General features: G+C 42.3%; 1 protein-coding gene across 4 annotated transcripts in view; it reads left to right on the top strand.

Annotated features, from left to right (window-relative positions):
• The window catches only part of LOC128423062 (transient receptor potential cation channel subfamily M member 3), a 365,948-nt gene that overhangs the window by 92,312 nt on the left and 257,932 nt on the right, over positions 1-15,704 (top strand). For 2 of the 4 annotated variants that reach the window (XM_053407779.1, XM_053407780.1), the window contains exon 1: positions 8,028-8,693. The exons of the other annotated variants lie outside the window; for them this stretch is intronic. In XM_053407779.1, the coding sequence (XP_053263754.1) occupies positions 8,604-8,693 (90 nt within the window). In that variant the 5' untranslated portion in view covers positions 8,028-8,603. Of the gene's footprint in view, positions 1-8,027; positions 8,694-15,704 lie in introns of those variants that run through there. 4 annotated transcript variants of the gene reach the window in all.

Below are 15,704 nucleotides of genomic sequence, written 5' to 3' on the forward strand. Positions count from 1 at the left end.
GGGAGTCCCCTGTCTCCTCCTTGGTGGAGACGGTGTGCTCTGTTGCTTCCAAGAAGAGCTCCAGCTCTCTAATTCTTTGGAGCGTAGCTACACGTTCCTCCAGTTGCTGGACTTTGTCTTTTAAGAGGGCAATCAACATGCAATTGCTGCAGGTAAAGCTGCCTGCAACCTTTGGCAAGATGGCAAACATTGCGCAGGAACCACAGGCGACTGCAGCTGTTCCCTCATCCTCCATCTTGAGAAGGTGTCGTTGGGGGTGAACAAGAAAACCCTTTTTGTTCCTTCTTCAGCCGCTGCCCTACAAACTGATTTGCTACCAGTTAGTTTGCTTGGGTCTTTGTTGGGCCAAGCCAGGCCCATGTGAAGTGTCCTGGGATAATTTGCAGGGGCTCCTTGGCTCCCGAGGTGCAGCCCCCTCCTTTTCCCCATCCCGGCCGCTGTTGTGGGAATATTAGCTCCTGGAAAGGAGAGGGAGTGTGACTCCAATGGGGTTGAGCTGGAGAGGATTTCTAATGTTTATCAGGGAAAAGGAAGGGCATGGGGGCCTCCCATACTGTAAGTTCCCCTCCTCTTCCTTCCAAAAGATTTGCTTTTTAATGTTGTTCCTTTCCCCAGAGAAGGCTTTGCAAATAAGTCCAATTCCAATACACAGCTTGAGATGAGCGAGCTCCACCCTGCTTGTCTTTTGCTGCAGAAGGGTGTGACTTACAAATTACCTCTCCTTGTCATTTCTCTTCCCACCTTCCAGGTCCTTTTCACCATTTTTTATTTTCAAAAATATTTCAAAAGAAACATTTTTATACTGACATTTATATTTGCAACATAAGAAATATCTTTGTTCTCACTTGGCTTTGTAGTTAAGTTATTTATAATGTGTCATGCTGTCTTATATTCAAAGTAATAAAAAAGTTAAATATCACATAGACTAAATTTTAGTCATAACTTCCAAAAGAAAACCAAACCAGAGCCTCTTTCTCCTATAAAAGGGGAAAAACTAGGTCACCTGAATCAATTCTCTTCAAGCATGCTGGACACAACTGCAAAGCAAGGGGGGTCTTGTTTTGTTTCTGTGGTTTTTATACTGTAAACCACCCTGTGATCCTAGAATGAAGGGCAGTATATAAATTTAAATAATTAAATAAATAATACAAATAACACTGTTTAATTCAGTAGCATCTCTACTACTGTCCAATTGCTTTTTTAAAAAACTTGAAGCTAGATCAGGCACCCCCAACCATCCCCTCCAGATGTTTTGGACTACAATTCCCATCATCCCTGACCACTGGTCCTGTTAGCTAGGGATCATGGGAGTTGTAGGCCAAAACATCTGGAGGGCTGCAGGTTGGGGATGCCTGTGCTAGATATATTGGAATTGTTTGTAAGATGTTTTATTGTTTTATTGTTTGTTGTTTGCTAGCCTAGGCTCCTTTGGAAGGAAGGGTGAGGTAATAATAAATAAAATAAAATACAATAGATTCCTATGCATACAGGAATTTCATTCCCCCCCCCCCAAATCATTTTTATTTGATTTTACAAATATGAATTTATAACCATACCAAATACACATCCATGTAATGAGATTACTCTGAATCTCGGGATTTCCCCACATCCCGTCCATGGGTCCTATAGTTAACATTTTCAACTGCCTATTATTTTGTAATCTATATTTTATGTCTATCCATATTGTCCCTAATATTCTTAAAAAATTAAAAAAATGTCCAGTAGCACCTTAGATACCAACTAACTTTGTTCTGGTTATAAGCTTTCGTGTGCATGCACATTTCTTCAGATACATAATATTTATTACATTACAAGTGGGATTAAAATCCTGCTAATGTTGTCATCTGCTTACAGTGGTCTCCTAAATAAATTGTAAACTTTCCCCATTCTTTCTTCAATTTCTTGTCTTCTTGGTCCCTGAGCTTTCTGGTCAGCTTTGCCACTTCAGCGTAGTCTAGCAGCTTAGCTTGCCATTCCTCTCTGGTAGGGACTCTTTCTTCTTTCCATCTCTGGGCCAGTAGCATCCGTGCTGCTGTTCTCGCATACATAAAAAGTCTTTTCTGGTCCTTTGGGATGTTGGTACCTATAACTCCTAATAGAAAAGCTGCTAGGTTGTTTTTTTACAAAGGTTATTTTAAACATTTTTTCAGTTCATTATATATCATCTCCCAGAAAGCCTTTATTACCTTACATGACCACCACATATGATAAAAGGTACCTTCTTTTTCTTTACATTTCCAGCAGGTATTTGTACTTGTTTTATACATTTTTGCTAGTTTACCACTGGTACATCATTTCCATATAGTTTTATTGCAGCATACAACATGCTGTGAATTTCAAATCTGTTTTCCATAACCTTTCCCCATCTGAAATGTGAATATTATGCCCCCAATCCCTGCACACATACAGGAATTTCAAAGCCCAGGTGTACTTCTTTTTGTAAAAAGTTACTAGACTGTGTAGTGCATGGCCTCCCCTAAAAGGTCCTTCTGGCTTTTGTTCATTTCAAGCCACCAGTGGGTGTGGGTGTGCATGTATTCCAGACTGTATCAAAATAAGTCCCTATGATACAAAACTACTTTATCTTGCTGCATCTTTTAAAGTTATTTAAGTAAGCCATATTGAAACAACTATTTGGAGCGCCAGAAAACAAATCTGTGTTGTCATGGATACAAACAGAAGTAGGATTACTTTATAAATTTATTATGAGTCTAACAATTTATTTTTAGTATGTAACTACATTTTTAAAAAGATGTATCTGTTTATTTAAAAGATTTATATACTGTCTTTCAGTAGAGATTGCAGGCTAGTATACAAAAATAAAAACAACAATAAATGCATGTTAAGAGAAATGGAAAATAAAAACGCAATCAGAAGTAAGAGAATTTTAAATACTTTTAAGATGGTAAAATAAAAATAAAAATTGTGCCTTCATAAATGAAGTTTTTGCCTGACACTGAAAAGACAGTGATGTTGGTGCCAAATATCCTGTCCTGGTGAGGACATTCCATAGCTGTGGGTACAAAAAAAAAAAGTGCTTTTACCTGCTGCAGCTAACCTCCAGTTTGAGGGAGATAGTATTCAGAGAATGGCAAAGATTGGTGACTTCAGCATCTAGGCAGGTTAGTGTGGGAGGAGGTGGGTCTTTAAAAGTGCATTGGGGTAGTCAGTGATAAACAATCCTGTGTAACCAGTATAAACTAATAATTCTGTCGACTGCAATTTGTACTAATGGAAGCTTCTGAACAGTTTTCAGAGATATAAATGCATTTCACTCATTTATACAGGATGTTGTACGAGAGCATGGACAAGTGACTAGACTCTCTCTGTCTAGGCGTGGTTGCAGCTGGTAGACCAGCCCAAGCTGGTGAATGGCACTCCTTCCTACGAAGAACATCAGGGCCAGAAACAACAGCTGGATCTGTTTCTTTAGAGGGTGCACATCCAGAATTAGCTGAACACCATCACCCTTAACTAGAGAGCAATCTGCCCACAAACCTCCACCTTCTCGAGATCAAACTTCCATTTAATGGCCCTCATCCAGCTCATTATCAAATCAGACACTTTCAGCATTTCCACAGCCTTACCTGACTCTGTTAACAAGGAGAAGTAGAGCTGGATGTCATCATATAAAATTTGAATCCTGGCAAATTGGAGGCTCTGTTGGTGTATGGTTTCTGTGTCCTTGGAATAGGCTGCTTGCCTGACAAGTGTTGCACTTTTTCTGAAGGGGCAAGTATGCAGTTTGGACATTCTTCTGGATTCAGCTCTAGAGGCCCAAGTGACCTTCATGACTAGACACGTGAGACTTGCCTGAAAATCTCCTCTAGCAATTTTTAGTGGTTTTAGGCAGCAAACTTTGGACACCAGAAGTGTTAAGCACTCGACCCTACTGCCAGTTGATCCTCCGATTCAAATATTCCCTTACCTGTGCATTCCACTTCTCTTAACAAGTGCGGAGTTGCAAACTCCCATCCTTCTCCCATCCTTACATCTGAATAAACATGCTTAGGATTTGATGGTAAGCTTTAATAAATTTGTCTGACAAGAAAAGGAAATATGAGTATGTATTCCTTCTGAGTTAGAAAATAGTAGGGCTACACACACACACACACACACACACACACACACACACACACACACGAGAATGAACTGCCCTGAGACCTCTGGGTATAGTGCAGTATATAAATTCAATTATTAATAATAAAATTTTAAATACAGTCAAACCTCTACTTACCACCGCCTCTTTTTACGGTTGTTCCAAGTCGCAACCGTGGCAAACCTGGAAGTAACTGGTGGGTTTGCCACCGTTCGCACATGTGCAGGAGCAGCAATTGCCATTTGCGCATGTGCAGAAGCGGCGATCGCTTTTCGCACATGCACAGAAGCGGGCAATCGCCACCTGCACCTGCTCACAGCGGTGTGTCTCCCAGCAACCCGTTTTGACCTCCGGATGGACCTCCGGAACAGATTATGGTTGCAGATAGAGGTTCCACTGTAGATAGCTAGATATCTAGATACAGATATAGATATATAACACCTATTTTATTCTGTTGAAAATAATGTCAGCTATTATCTTCCATTGGTAATACAGTGGTACCTCTGGTTACGTACTTAATTTGTTCCGGAGGTCCGTTCTTAACCTGAAACTGTTCTTAACCTGAAGCACCACTTTAGCTAATGGGACCTCCTGCTGCTGCTGTGCCACTGCGGCACAATTTCTGTTCTCACCCTGAAGCAAAGTTCTTAACCCGAGGTACTATTTCTGGATTAGCAGAGTCTGTAACCTGAAGCGTCTGTAACCTGAGGTACCACTGTAATAATAAGTGGCAGTGTGGCCGGTCCAGTGCTGGTCACTCACCATGGGAGTCACCATGAAGCTGTAAGTGCCACACTTTTAACATTTGGGGGAAATGGGGGTGGTACTGTGTACCCTTAAGTACCCCCAGAAAAAAGCACTGAGTATGACATATTATGTCTGACCAAACTGCGGGAGGCAGTGGAAGATAGGAGTGCCTGGCATGCTCTGGTCCATGGGGTCACGAAGAGTCGGACACGACTAAACGACTAAACAACAACAACATGACATATTATGTACATAAACTTTCAAAAAGCTTTTGACAGAATACTTTGCCAAGAATTCCTGACGAGACATAGCAGACATGGAAAAGAGGAGAGATCCTCTTGTGGATCAGTACATACCTGGATCAGAGAGCTGGAGTAAATAGGTAGCTTTCCTGATGGAGGGATGTAGAAAGGGAGACCTGTGCTTTTTATCTTGTTCACAAATGATTTAGAATTAGTGAGCAGTGAAGTTGCCACATTTGCTCATGATGCCAGTTGTCCAGGGTCATTAAAACAAAAAGAGATTGTGAAAAGCTCAATGTGGTATTGCTAAACTAAGAGAATGGGCAGTAAAACAGCAAATGCAATTCAACATTAGCCAATGTAAAGTGATGCACAAGGTAGCAAAAATTCTTAATATCCTGTATACGCCCAGGGGGTCTAAACTGGTGGTGACTGCCCAGAATAGCTTGATGAAGATGTTGATCTGGTGTGTGACAGCTGTGAAAAAAGCAATTCCGTGCTGGGGAAATATATAGCTTCCAGTATCTGAGACCAAACTTGGAATACTGTGGTCTCCTCAACTCAAAAGAGATATTGTAGAGCTTTTCAGTGAAGCTGAATGCTAGAAGATTCAAGACACACAAAGAAAAGAACTTCTTCACACAGCACAGACTCAACTGTGGAATTTGCTACCACAAGAAGTCGTGATGGTCAGCAACTTGGATGGCTTTAAAATAGAATTAAAGCCATTCCTGGAGGATTAGGCTACCCATGGCTACTACCTCTGAGAGCTGTGTTCCAGGTGCTGGGAGTCCCAAGCGGGCAGAGGGCTGCTCTTGTGCTCAGGTCCTGCTTGGGAGGCATCTTGTTGGCACTGTGAGAACAGGGTGCTGGTTTGGATCAGGTATTATTAGCATGCCCTGTGGTCTTACGGTTGCATTTTGCTGACAAACTAGGATGCATATCATAGGAAAAGCCTATGACAGGAGCAGGGAATATATTGCAAGTCTTTCCTTGGACACCACAACTTCACTACTAAATGATATCCTTCTTCCTCATTCATCCTGATTATTAAAAACAGTTTTAAACAAGTTATAATCACAGAAATAAGGTGGGTCCTAAAAATATAAAAATATCAAAATGTGTCACAAGGCAGGGTAAAGAGAGGCATCTTCAGCATTTGCCCAAAGGTGCCAGGCTCCCCTCTGGGGGGCGGGAGGGGCTGGGTCTCAGTAGAAGCTCATTCCATTTCTTTCAGAGGAAAGACAGTTGCAATGTAAATGACAGCAGCAAGTTGTTAATTTTAGCAGAAGATGCAGTTTTCATGGCACCAGGATGACTGTCTAGAATCCTTAAGAGTTCTTCCTAGGAAGATTTATAATTAAAGTTGTTATGCTTCCATTTCAATCTGCTGTGCCCAATTTTTCATCCTATTTCATCCTTAATTATTACAGCAACTAAAATTCAATGTCTTCTCCCCTTAAGACTTTGTGATTGTGTTCATCAAAATCATAATCACTCCACTTTAAGGCATAATCCTGTTCTAAATTCCACTTTTCTCTCATACACGCTTTTTCAAAGAAAGATTTATACTCAGGTAACTAGCTCCAGGATGGCTTCCCTGAGCTCAGCGGTGGGAACCTTTGGCCCTCCAGATGCTGCCCATTGACTAGGCTTTCTGAACAACATCTGGAGGACCAAAGGTTCTCCACACCAGATTTAGCTTCTGGATCAGAATAAGTTATGTGAGTAGGGTAATTCATACACAAGTTGGAAAACATTTCATACTGAAATGTATAAATTACATGTTTGAGTTCTTTAGAACTTTAGGGTTCACACTTTAATGACACATAGGCTATCATTTTTTAGTTTTAAAGAAAGTGTCTATGTTACGCTATTTAAAGAAACACATGATTTTGACTTGATTAGGGCAAGTGTGGCAACTGAAGGCTATTGAATACTAAAATAATGTTGCAGGAGTTTGGGGGGAAATGCAGAGTTTTGAATAATTTTAGTTTATCTGTGTATTTATTTCAAAAACTTTAGCACACTGTCCAAGTTTTCTCACTTTTCCCAGGATCATTCAGTCATTTTTCTGACTGTGCAAGGAGTAAGGAAATGGCAAGATAACTGGAGGTGCCCTGTCAGGATATTATAGAACTAAAGTGTCTACAGAAAGAATCATAACAGATGGTTTTAATAAAATAAAAATAGTATTTCTGACACATTTCAAATTCCACTGCTTTCAAATCCATGATACGAAACCATGTAATTTCCCCTAAGAAGTAATAGCAGCTAGTATGTTTTGAGATATTTATGTGTGTGCATCATTTATGTTTTCTTCCATTTCTTGTAGTTATATATGTGGTCTAATTAGTGACCAGCAACAGTACCCCAGGTACAATGTAAATTTGTTATTTAAAATAATGTGATTCAAGAGCTCACAAAGCCATGGCTGTGTTTGATACTTTTTTTAAGGGCTCATTTCTTTGAAAGCTACTTTCCCCCTCCAGCACTGAAGTGCTCATCAGCTTAAGTCCTGCTGTTTCTGCCTCCTGGTAAGCAGAGAGAGACCACAGGGAGATATCTGCAGCAGAGTCATCCCTAATCTGTTACTTGGGGTATGTTGCTAGTGGTGCAGGATTGGTGCTAGCAGAACCCCATGACTAGTGAGCTAAAAGGTAAAAGCCAATGTTTTAGGTTTGTTTTTAAAATGGCATCTGTGGATGAGTTGAAGCAAAGCAGCCCCAGACTTATGCAACCCATTGATCTGTAATGCTTCATGTGGTTTCCTTGGGGGGGGGGATGTACATCTAAATGCATTTTTCATTATGATGGCAGTGTGCCAGGAGACAGCCCCACGCATTTGCTGCTAATAAAGTGTCCATATTATAGCAGGGCAGATATGATTTAAAACCTTCACGTCAGATACAGTAAATCAGAGCGTGAGCAGGTGACTTCCTTTCCATAACAGTTGGAAACCCATTTTTTCTCACTGTGAATGTTAGTCCCTCCTCCCTCTTTGAAAGCTTTATCTCTTTTCTTTAAAATGCTGTGCAAGACAAATTGGGGACTACTGTACTCTTTCCTTGCTTGATTTATATATTCTGTTGTCACCTCCCTGAGATAAAAAAGAAAGCAAAACAAATGGCTTGCACCCCGAAAGGAGAAAGGGAAAGGGAGCGAGCGCAAAGCTCTTACTGCAGGCTTAAAAAAAGGCAGGCTGTCCCTTTTCTTGTAACACTGTGCAGCCCTTCCCTGAGCAGCAGCAAGCAGCCTGATGCTCTGCTCAAGCACATTTGGTATGCATGAGCACTACTGTTTCAAGCAGGGAGGGTGTTTTCTTAAGGAGGATCGGTGGCTAAAGCACATTCACTTTGCCAGCCTTTCAGCCAAGTTACGGGAGGCATCTGCCTCATGGAATTGCAGGTGTGGACATCTAATGGACATGGGATGCCAACACTGTGGAGGAGCAGCTGTTTTGTAGGCATTTGTGAGGTTTGCATTTTATTATTCCAGTGGAATTTTTGAGGGTCATGAGTCAAAGTGATGCTCCTCGACCACTAAACTGGACCATTCGGAAGCTGTGCCACGCCGCCTTTCTTCCATCTGTCAGGCTACTTAAGGTACTGTAAAACCATCACATTTTTACTCTCAGTGATCTTGTTTTCACCCATTTCTCACATTGTGTCACTAGGATGCAAATCTACAATTAACCTTCGGTGCTCCAATTTAGGATATACTTCTGGTCATTGTAGAAATTATGTTGCTCACATACAGATAGGAAAAGTGCATTTGTAGTACCGGAGGGCATAATTAGCACCGAAACTGCCTTCTAAGATGCATTTAATGCTCGTGTGGTATAAGGGATGTTTGAAAGGACAAGGAAAATTGGATCTGTGGAATCTGTATGAATTGTGAGAAGTCTCAGCAGCTGTCAGTTTCCATTACTTACATAGTTTCCAGCATCACCTATGAGCACATTACATTATGATGTTCAGCGTTAGCAATCTCTGCTAATTTTTTAATGTAGCTTATATAAATGGTTGGTTTGAAATTCTTACATGGTGATTGAGGTCAGACTCTGGCTAGAGGAAAACTTTCTGTTTATGTTTTCTTTTAAATGCATTAACAAACATGTTTTTGGTTTCTAGAAGCATTCTTCAATGATTGGACTATGTCTTGTTTAAAAAAATAGTAGCAAAAGCCCCATGTATTTCAGTGGGTTTTGTTCTATGAGAATTTGCTGAGCACTAGATTTCTGTTTTGATCTGAGTATACACAATTTTGTAGGGTACCACTAATAATACCATACCCAGTTTAGCAAATTTTAAAGAAACATCTATTGAGCAGCAAGTCTTCAGAACTGTGCCTTATTATACATATAGCCTGGTCCCATGTACTGTTCCTTGGAGGACATCCCCACCAACTGCATAGGATTGCAGCCCAACTACACATGACATGTGGCTGCATGATTCTTCCCATGTGGGCAAGAGAGAAGGAAAGAGAAGCTGAGAAGCAGAGGGAGGAAACTGGCAGGGAGGACCTTTCGCTCCCTCCCCCTGTCCCATTTATCTCTCCAAGATTGCCCAACAACTCCCCCCCCCATGGATGGCAGCAAAAGGTTAAACAGCCCCTCCCCCTAATGCTTTCTCACTGTCCCTCACAACTTCTGGGGCTGCTTTTCAGAAAGAGAGAAAACCAAGCCGCAAAAGCACCTCAGGAAAAGAATCACATAATGGCAGTTTTGTGTAGCTTGATCTTTATTATTTTTGTTTGTTTATAAACAGCATATTGACATTGTACACCATAAATGGATGCAGTAGGAGGCCATGACATGTGATGTGGCTACACACGTCTATTTTAGGGAGATAGACCACCCATCACAGTTGTTTGCCACATGCGCACATGATGGAAAAGATGTGTGTAGTCATTTCAGACTCAACTGTGTACACTCTATAAGCCATATAGTCATAATTCATAAGGTGACCTCCATAGTCATGAGGCCACTCGGTTTGGTATGAACTATAATCTTAACTTTTCATTGGACTTTTAAAATAATCCAAAGGTGTGGTGTTTGGGCATATATTCAAATGTAAATTTTGGTTCCATTAGTTGTGTAGTTCTTTTGAAACAAACAAAAAGAAAATGAAAATTGTGGTATATAGATGACTATCTAAAATGTGTAATAGTTGAGCTTTTATTTTAGGGGTTTTTTTGAGGTCCATGACTAGTTATTGCAGTAAGTGATTTGAATAAGCTGCTGCAATTGTGCCATGGCAGTTCTTAACTGGGCATTTGGAACTTATTTTAGTAAAAGTTGCTGCTTCTTTTTATCTGCAGTAAAAATTGATTATGTGGGCAGTGTACGACAATAGGTCAGAATATGAATTATCATTTCATGAAAATGGTTGGTGCATACACCAGATAGGTTTAATTTATAACATAGGAAGCTCTTATAGAATTTTAGCAAGTTTGGGCAGGGACTGTATTACATGGGAAAGTTAACTTTGAGCAAATGCCACTAAGTTCTTCCAAGTAAGTGTGCACAGGATTGCAGCCTTCAACATTTTTATATTCCTGGAGAAAAAAAGACATAGGTAAATACTGATAAGCCCTTTTGATTGTTTAAATGTTAGTGATATTTTGTTAAATAAATGTTGCACCATACACAGAGATCTTAATTAATAATAGAAACCTGTATCAATTGTTTGTGAAATTGTGAAAATACAGCTTGTTATGCAACTTTTAATGATCTAGACCCTAACAAGAAGTTTAGGGTGATACAAGGATAGCTCATTTCTCAGCATATAAGAACAGGCTCCCTTCTACATGGAAAGGAGAGGGAGCTTTAGACTTCTAGCATAAGCTTTGGCATACACATAGGACACACTTAAATGGGACTGGTTCCTGTGTTCAGTTCAGAATAAACTAAAACTGGGTCAATTTACATGAACCAGGTGTGTTTTTATCACCTTTGCCCTTCAAAGTTTATATCAGAAATCCATACAACCCCCTTTTTTCTTTTCTGAAGCAAAACTTCCTCAGAGTGTATTGAGAATTTACTTGAAAAAATAATGACACACTTTGTTTGAACTTCTATTACCCCTGCATTACTAAGACCCTGGTCCTGTGCTGTTGTGTGCTACAAGTTCAGCGTAGCACCAGAGCATCCCAGTGAAGATTTCTGCGCCTGCTCCAGGCCTGCATTACTCAGGCTACAACCCAAGCCTCCTTTGTCCCGGACAGAGTTTGTGTCTTGCTGGCTGGGGGCGTCCCCCTTTCCAGCCCTGCTGGCCTCCACTGGTGGAATGATACAAGCATTACTCTGCTGGTACAGATCTTCCCATTCCACCCATTAGATCAACAGGCAGGTGTTCCACTTCTGGATCCACAGAAAACTGCCAAATGGGGCATCATGGGAGCAGGGAAGGGGAGAGGCTAAGGCCACTGGATCCCAAACTTGCCACAATGTCATCATGTGATGGCATAGGATTGCAACCCAAGGCTGGCACGGCAGTTTTTTAAAGCCCTGACCAGCTTCTAAGGCTGTGGCTGTGACAGCATCTCCACTGCTCTCTCATACACCGCAGCTGCATAGCCCAGGATTAATTGAGGAAGCAGCACTTTTTAATATCTCCTGACTAATTTACTAGGAGGGGTAAACATTCCCAGAGTGGAGAGCAGGAAACTGGGTTAGCTGGGCTTTTATGAGTCCACTTGGCTGTCCTCTCTGACTCTGCCACATTGTGTAGTGGAGCTCCCCTGGCTGAGACTCTCCAGGTTTTGGAAGATTATTGGGATAAACTGAGCTGCTTCTGAGAATTCTCCAGAAATGCTCGAAAAGACAAAAGCCATCTCAAACCACATCGTTGGGGTTTGTTAGTCAGTGCAGCTTACAGGAGACATGAACAGGTTGACCATGTGATTATTTTTCAGGTGGTAACATTGTTCACTGGGTTAGTACATTGGAAGCCAAATGTGAAGGAGGAAAAATAAAAAGTTGACAAATGCTGCAATCTAGAAAGTTATAGGACTAGAGAAATCCACAGCCAAACCCCCCCCCTCGCCTCTCCTTGTTTTCAGCTTTCTGCAAGGCTTTTGAAAATTAGGAGAAATTGGGAAGCTATTTACAGTATAACAACAACAGCAACAACAAATTATTTATACCCCGCCCATCTGGCTGAGTTTCCCCAGCCACTCTGGGCAGCTCCCAATCAAGTGTTAAAAACAATACAGCATTAAATATTAAAAACTTGCCTAAACAGGGCTGCCTTCAGATGTCTTTTAAAAATAGGATAGCTGCTTATTTCCTTGACATCTGATGGGAGGGCGTTCCACAGGGCGGGCACCACTACCAAGAAGGCCCTCTGTCTGGTTCCCTGTAACCTCACTTCTCGCAATGAGGGACCGCCAGAAGGCCCTCGGCACTGGACCTCAGCGTCCGGGCTGAATGATGGGGATGGAGATGCTCCTCCAGGTCTACTGGGCCGACGCCTTTTAGGGCTTTAAAGGTCAGCACCAACACTTTGAATTGTGCTTGGAAACATACTGGGAGCCAATGCAGATCTCTCAGGACTGGTGTTATATGGTCCCGGCGGCCACTCCCAGTCACCAGTCTATCTGCCGCATTCTGGATTAATTGCAGTTTCCAGGTGACCTTCAAAGGTAGCCCCACGTAGAGCGCATTGCAGTAGTCCAAGCGGGAGATAACTAGAGCATGCACCACTCTGGCGAGACAGTCCGCAGGCAGGTAGGGTCTCAGCCTGCGTACCAGATGGAGCTGGTAGACAGCTGCCCTGGACACAGAATTGACCTACGCCTCCATGGACAGCTGGGAGTCCAAAATGACCCCCAGGCTGCGCACCTGGTCCTTCAGAGGCACAGTTACCCCATTCCGGACCAGGGAGTCCTCCACACCAGCCCGCCCCCTGTCCCCCCAAAACAGTACTTCTGTTTTGTCAGGATTCAACCTCAATCTGTTAGCCGCCATCCATCCTCCAACCGCCTCCAGACACTCACACAGGACCTTCACCGCCTTCACTGGTTCTGGTGCAGGACTGCTGGCTCTTTTCAAATGGAGAAACAAAAGTAAAGTGAGCATGACCAAGGCCTTGGTGGATATTTTTCTTTTTCTCTGTATTATGGCAGACTTCTGAACTGCTATTTGGTTCTTAAATGACAATATTTGTATATGTGTTTTCCAGGTGTACTTACCTTTCCCCCTTTTGTTGTTATGACATGAGGTTAGCTGGGCAACCCAGTCCGATGTGTGGGCTACCAAAATTATTTTATTTATTTATGTATTTATGTATGTATGTATGTATGTATGTATGTATGTATTAATTATTAGGCAGTAATGCTGACTGATAGAAAACATATATCAAATTGCCAAAGAGACTCATCATGGGCCTCTCCATTGCCAAGCATAGTATGCACCGCATTTTTCGCTCTATAAGACGCACCAGACCATAAGACGCACCTAGTTTTTGGAGGAGGAAAACAAGGAAAAAAATATTCTGAACCTCAGAAGCCAGAACAACAAGAGGGATCGCTGCGCAGCAAAAGGTCGATCCCTCTTGCTGTTCTGGCTTCTGGGATAGCTGCGCAGCCTGCATTCGCTCCATAAGACACACACACATTTCCCCTTACTTTTTAGGAGGGAAAAAGTGAGTCTTATAGAGCAAAAAATACGGTAATTCCCTCCCCAATCAAATCTGATTCCCCCCCCCATATACTTTTTCATATTAAATCAATGATAGAGATAAAATCACACTTGGATTTTTCACCTTCAATACCTGCTTGATTTATGTTAATTCTCTGTAGTAAATAGTTACTGCATTAATATCCTAGCTGTGTTACCATAGAAAATTAATCCTATAGGGTTTTGTTAAATTAACCACTTAGTATTGAGCAGGTGATCTCTAGGTTAATTATTGTCATGCTGCATGAAACTATTAAACCATTCTCAGCTGCACAACAGTGAATGAAATGTGGGACACTCATTGGCCTGATTTTATTTGGCTAAGGAGGGGTCATTCACCGTTGCTGACCATCTTCAAATCAGTTGCTTGTATTTTCATTCCAGGCAAACATAACTGCTCTACCTCAACTTACTAACACTGTCAGTGTTCATACAATTGTCTCCCCCGCCCATTAGTGTTCCATTTTATCAACAAGCAAACAGACTATTAAGGATTTAGTGTGCTATAATATTTGAAAGATTTATTGAATTGGATGCATTTACATACTATTTAGCTCAAGAACTTGAACCTAGAACCTCATGGTGTGAGACTGAAGTCTTAACTTAGCTAGAACTCTATGCTCAGACCCAAAAGCCCTCTTCAAACAAAACAAGGAAATAATATTCATGATGTGTAGCATCGTTGTTGGCATCTGTCTGTCTCAAGAGACAATGGAGTATGCCCCCGGGGGTGAAGTCAAACGGCTATGTTAGCAGCACCAAGCCTGGGCAGTGTATATGGAGGTCCTGGGTTGCCCAGGCGACAAGACCCCCACCTTGGCCTCACTGATGTGCTCCAAAGAAAAGCAGAGCAATCCACTCCGGACTTGTGTAGGGTTTACTCCTAAGCCTTTTCTTCTCCTGAAGATGTCCCACAAGGCAGCAGAGGTTTAGGGTCAGAGTTTTCCTTCTAGATGACCTACTTTCTCAGGTTGAAGAGCCCTGCCTGCTGCTCACTTCCCTCTACAGCACATACAGAAACTGCCCTCTTGACCATTGGTCTTTTCCTTTCAATCCACCAGAGTCTGTCTTTGCATGTAGGGCAAGCCCCTAACTCACTGAGGGTTTGAGACCCATTGACTGCCCTCACCTGGGTAGCCAAGCACAGCTCTTGCCTGCGGTGTGGCTACTGTCATATGCTGACAGTTTCTAGGAGTTGCAGGTGAGAACTGAGTGCAGGGTGGGGAGCAACTGTGGGCAAACAACCCCAGAAGGAGCATGATGTGCCCCTGCCAGAGGTACTACCCCTCCCCTCATACCCCATACAGTTACCATGCAGCATCCTACAGCAAACACCCCTTACAGCAACAGTTTCCTGTTTATGAAGGGCATTATGAAGCCTTTGGTTGGCTGGACAATGCATCAATCCTAGGAATATTAACCATCTGGCTTTCTGGCCTGTTGTTGTTGTTGCTGCTGCTGCTGCTGCCTAGTTCAACCCTCAACTTTCTAATGTCCTGCTCTCCAAGTTGTAAGTTGTGAGGTTTTGATTTCCTAGATAAGCAATGGCATTCTAAATGTTTTGAGAACATCAGAGGAGCTGTCCAGCCCGGAAGGTAGAGCTGGGTTCGAAGCAGATCTCGTCAACTCCTTGCACCCCCCCTTTCCTTGTGTCCCCCCCCTTTGCCATCTGCATGAAATTAGGCCAAGGGGAGTATCAGATTAGAGGCAAACCTGCATGTGATCCTGGGGCTGCAGGGTGCCCACCAGCTTGCCTACCCTTGGCCTAGAAACAAGACCCTGACAAGTCTGGGTACAGTGTGTCTCCCAGCTCTGTCCACATCTTGGGTGGCTCTTGGGCTAGTATCCCAGAATCCTCCAGGCCCTGAACCTACTGAGATCCACTTGCAAAGCCAAAATCAGGCAAATAAACCAGGTTTATTTAACCCGCAGG

This window comes from Podarcis raffonei, chromosome 11 (assembly GCF_027172205.1).
Source record: "Podarcis raffonei isolate rPodRaf1 chromosome 11, rPodRaf1.pri, whole genome shotgun sequence".
Lineage (NCBI taxonomy): Eukaryota > Metazoa > Chordata > Lepidosauria > Squamata > Lacertidae > Podarcis > Podarcis raffonei.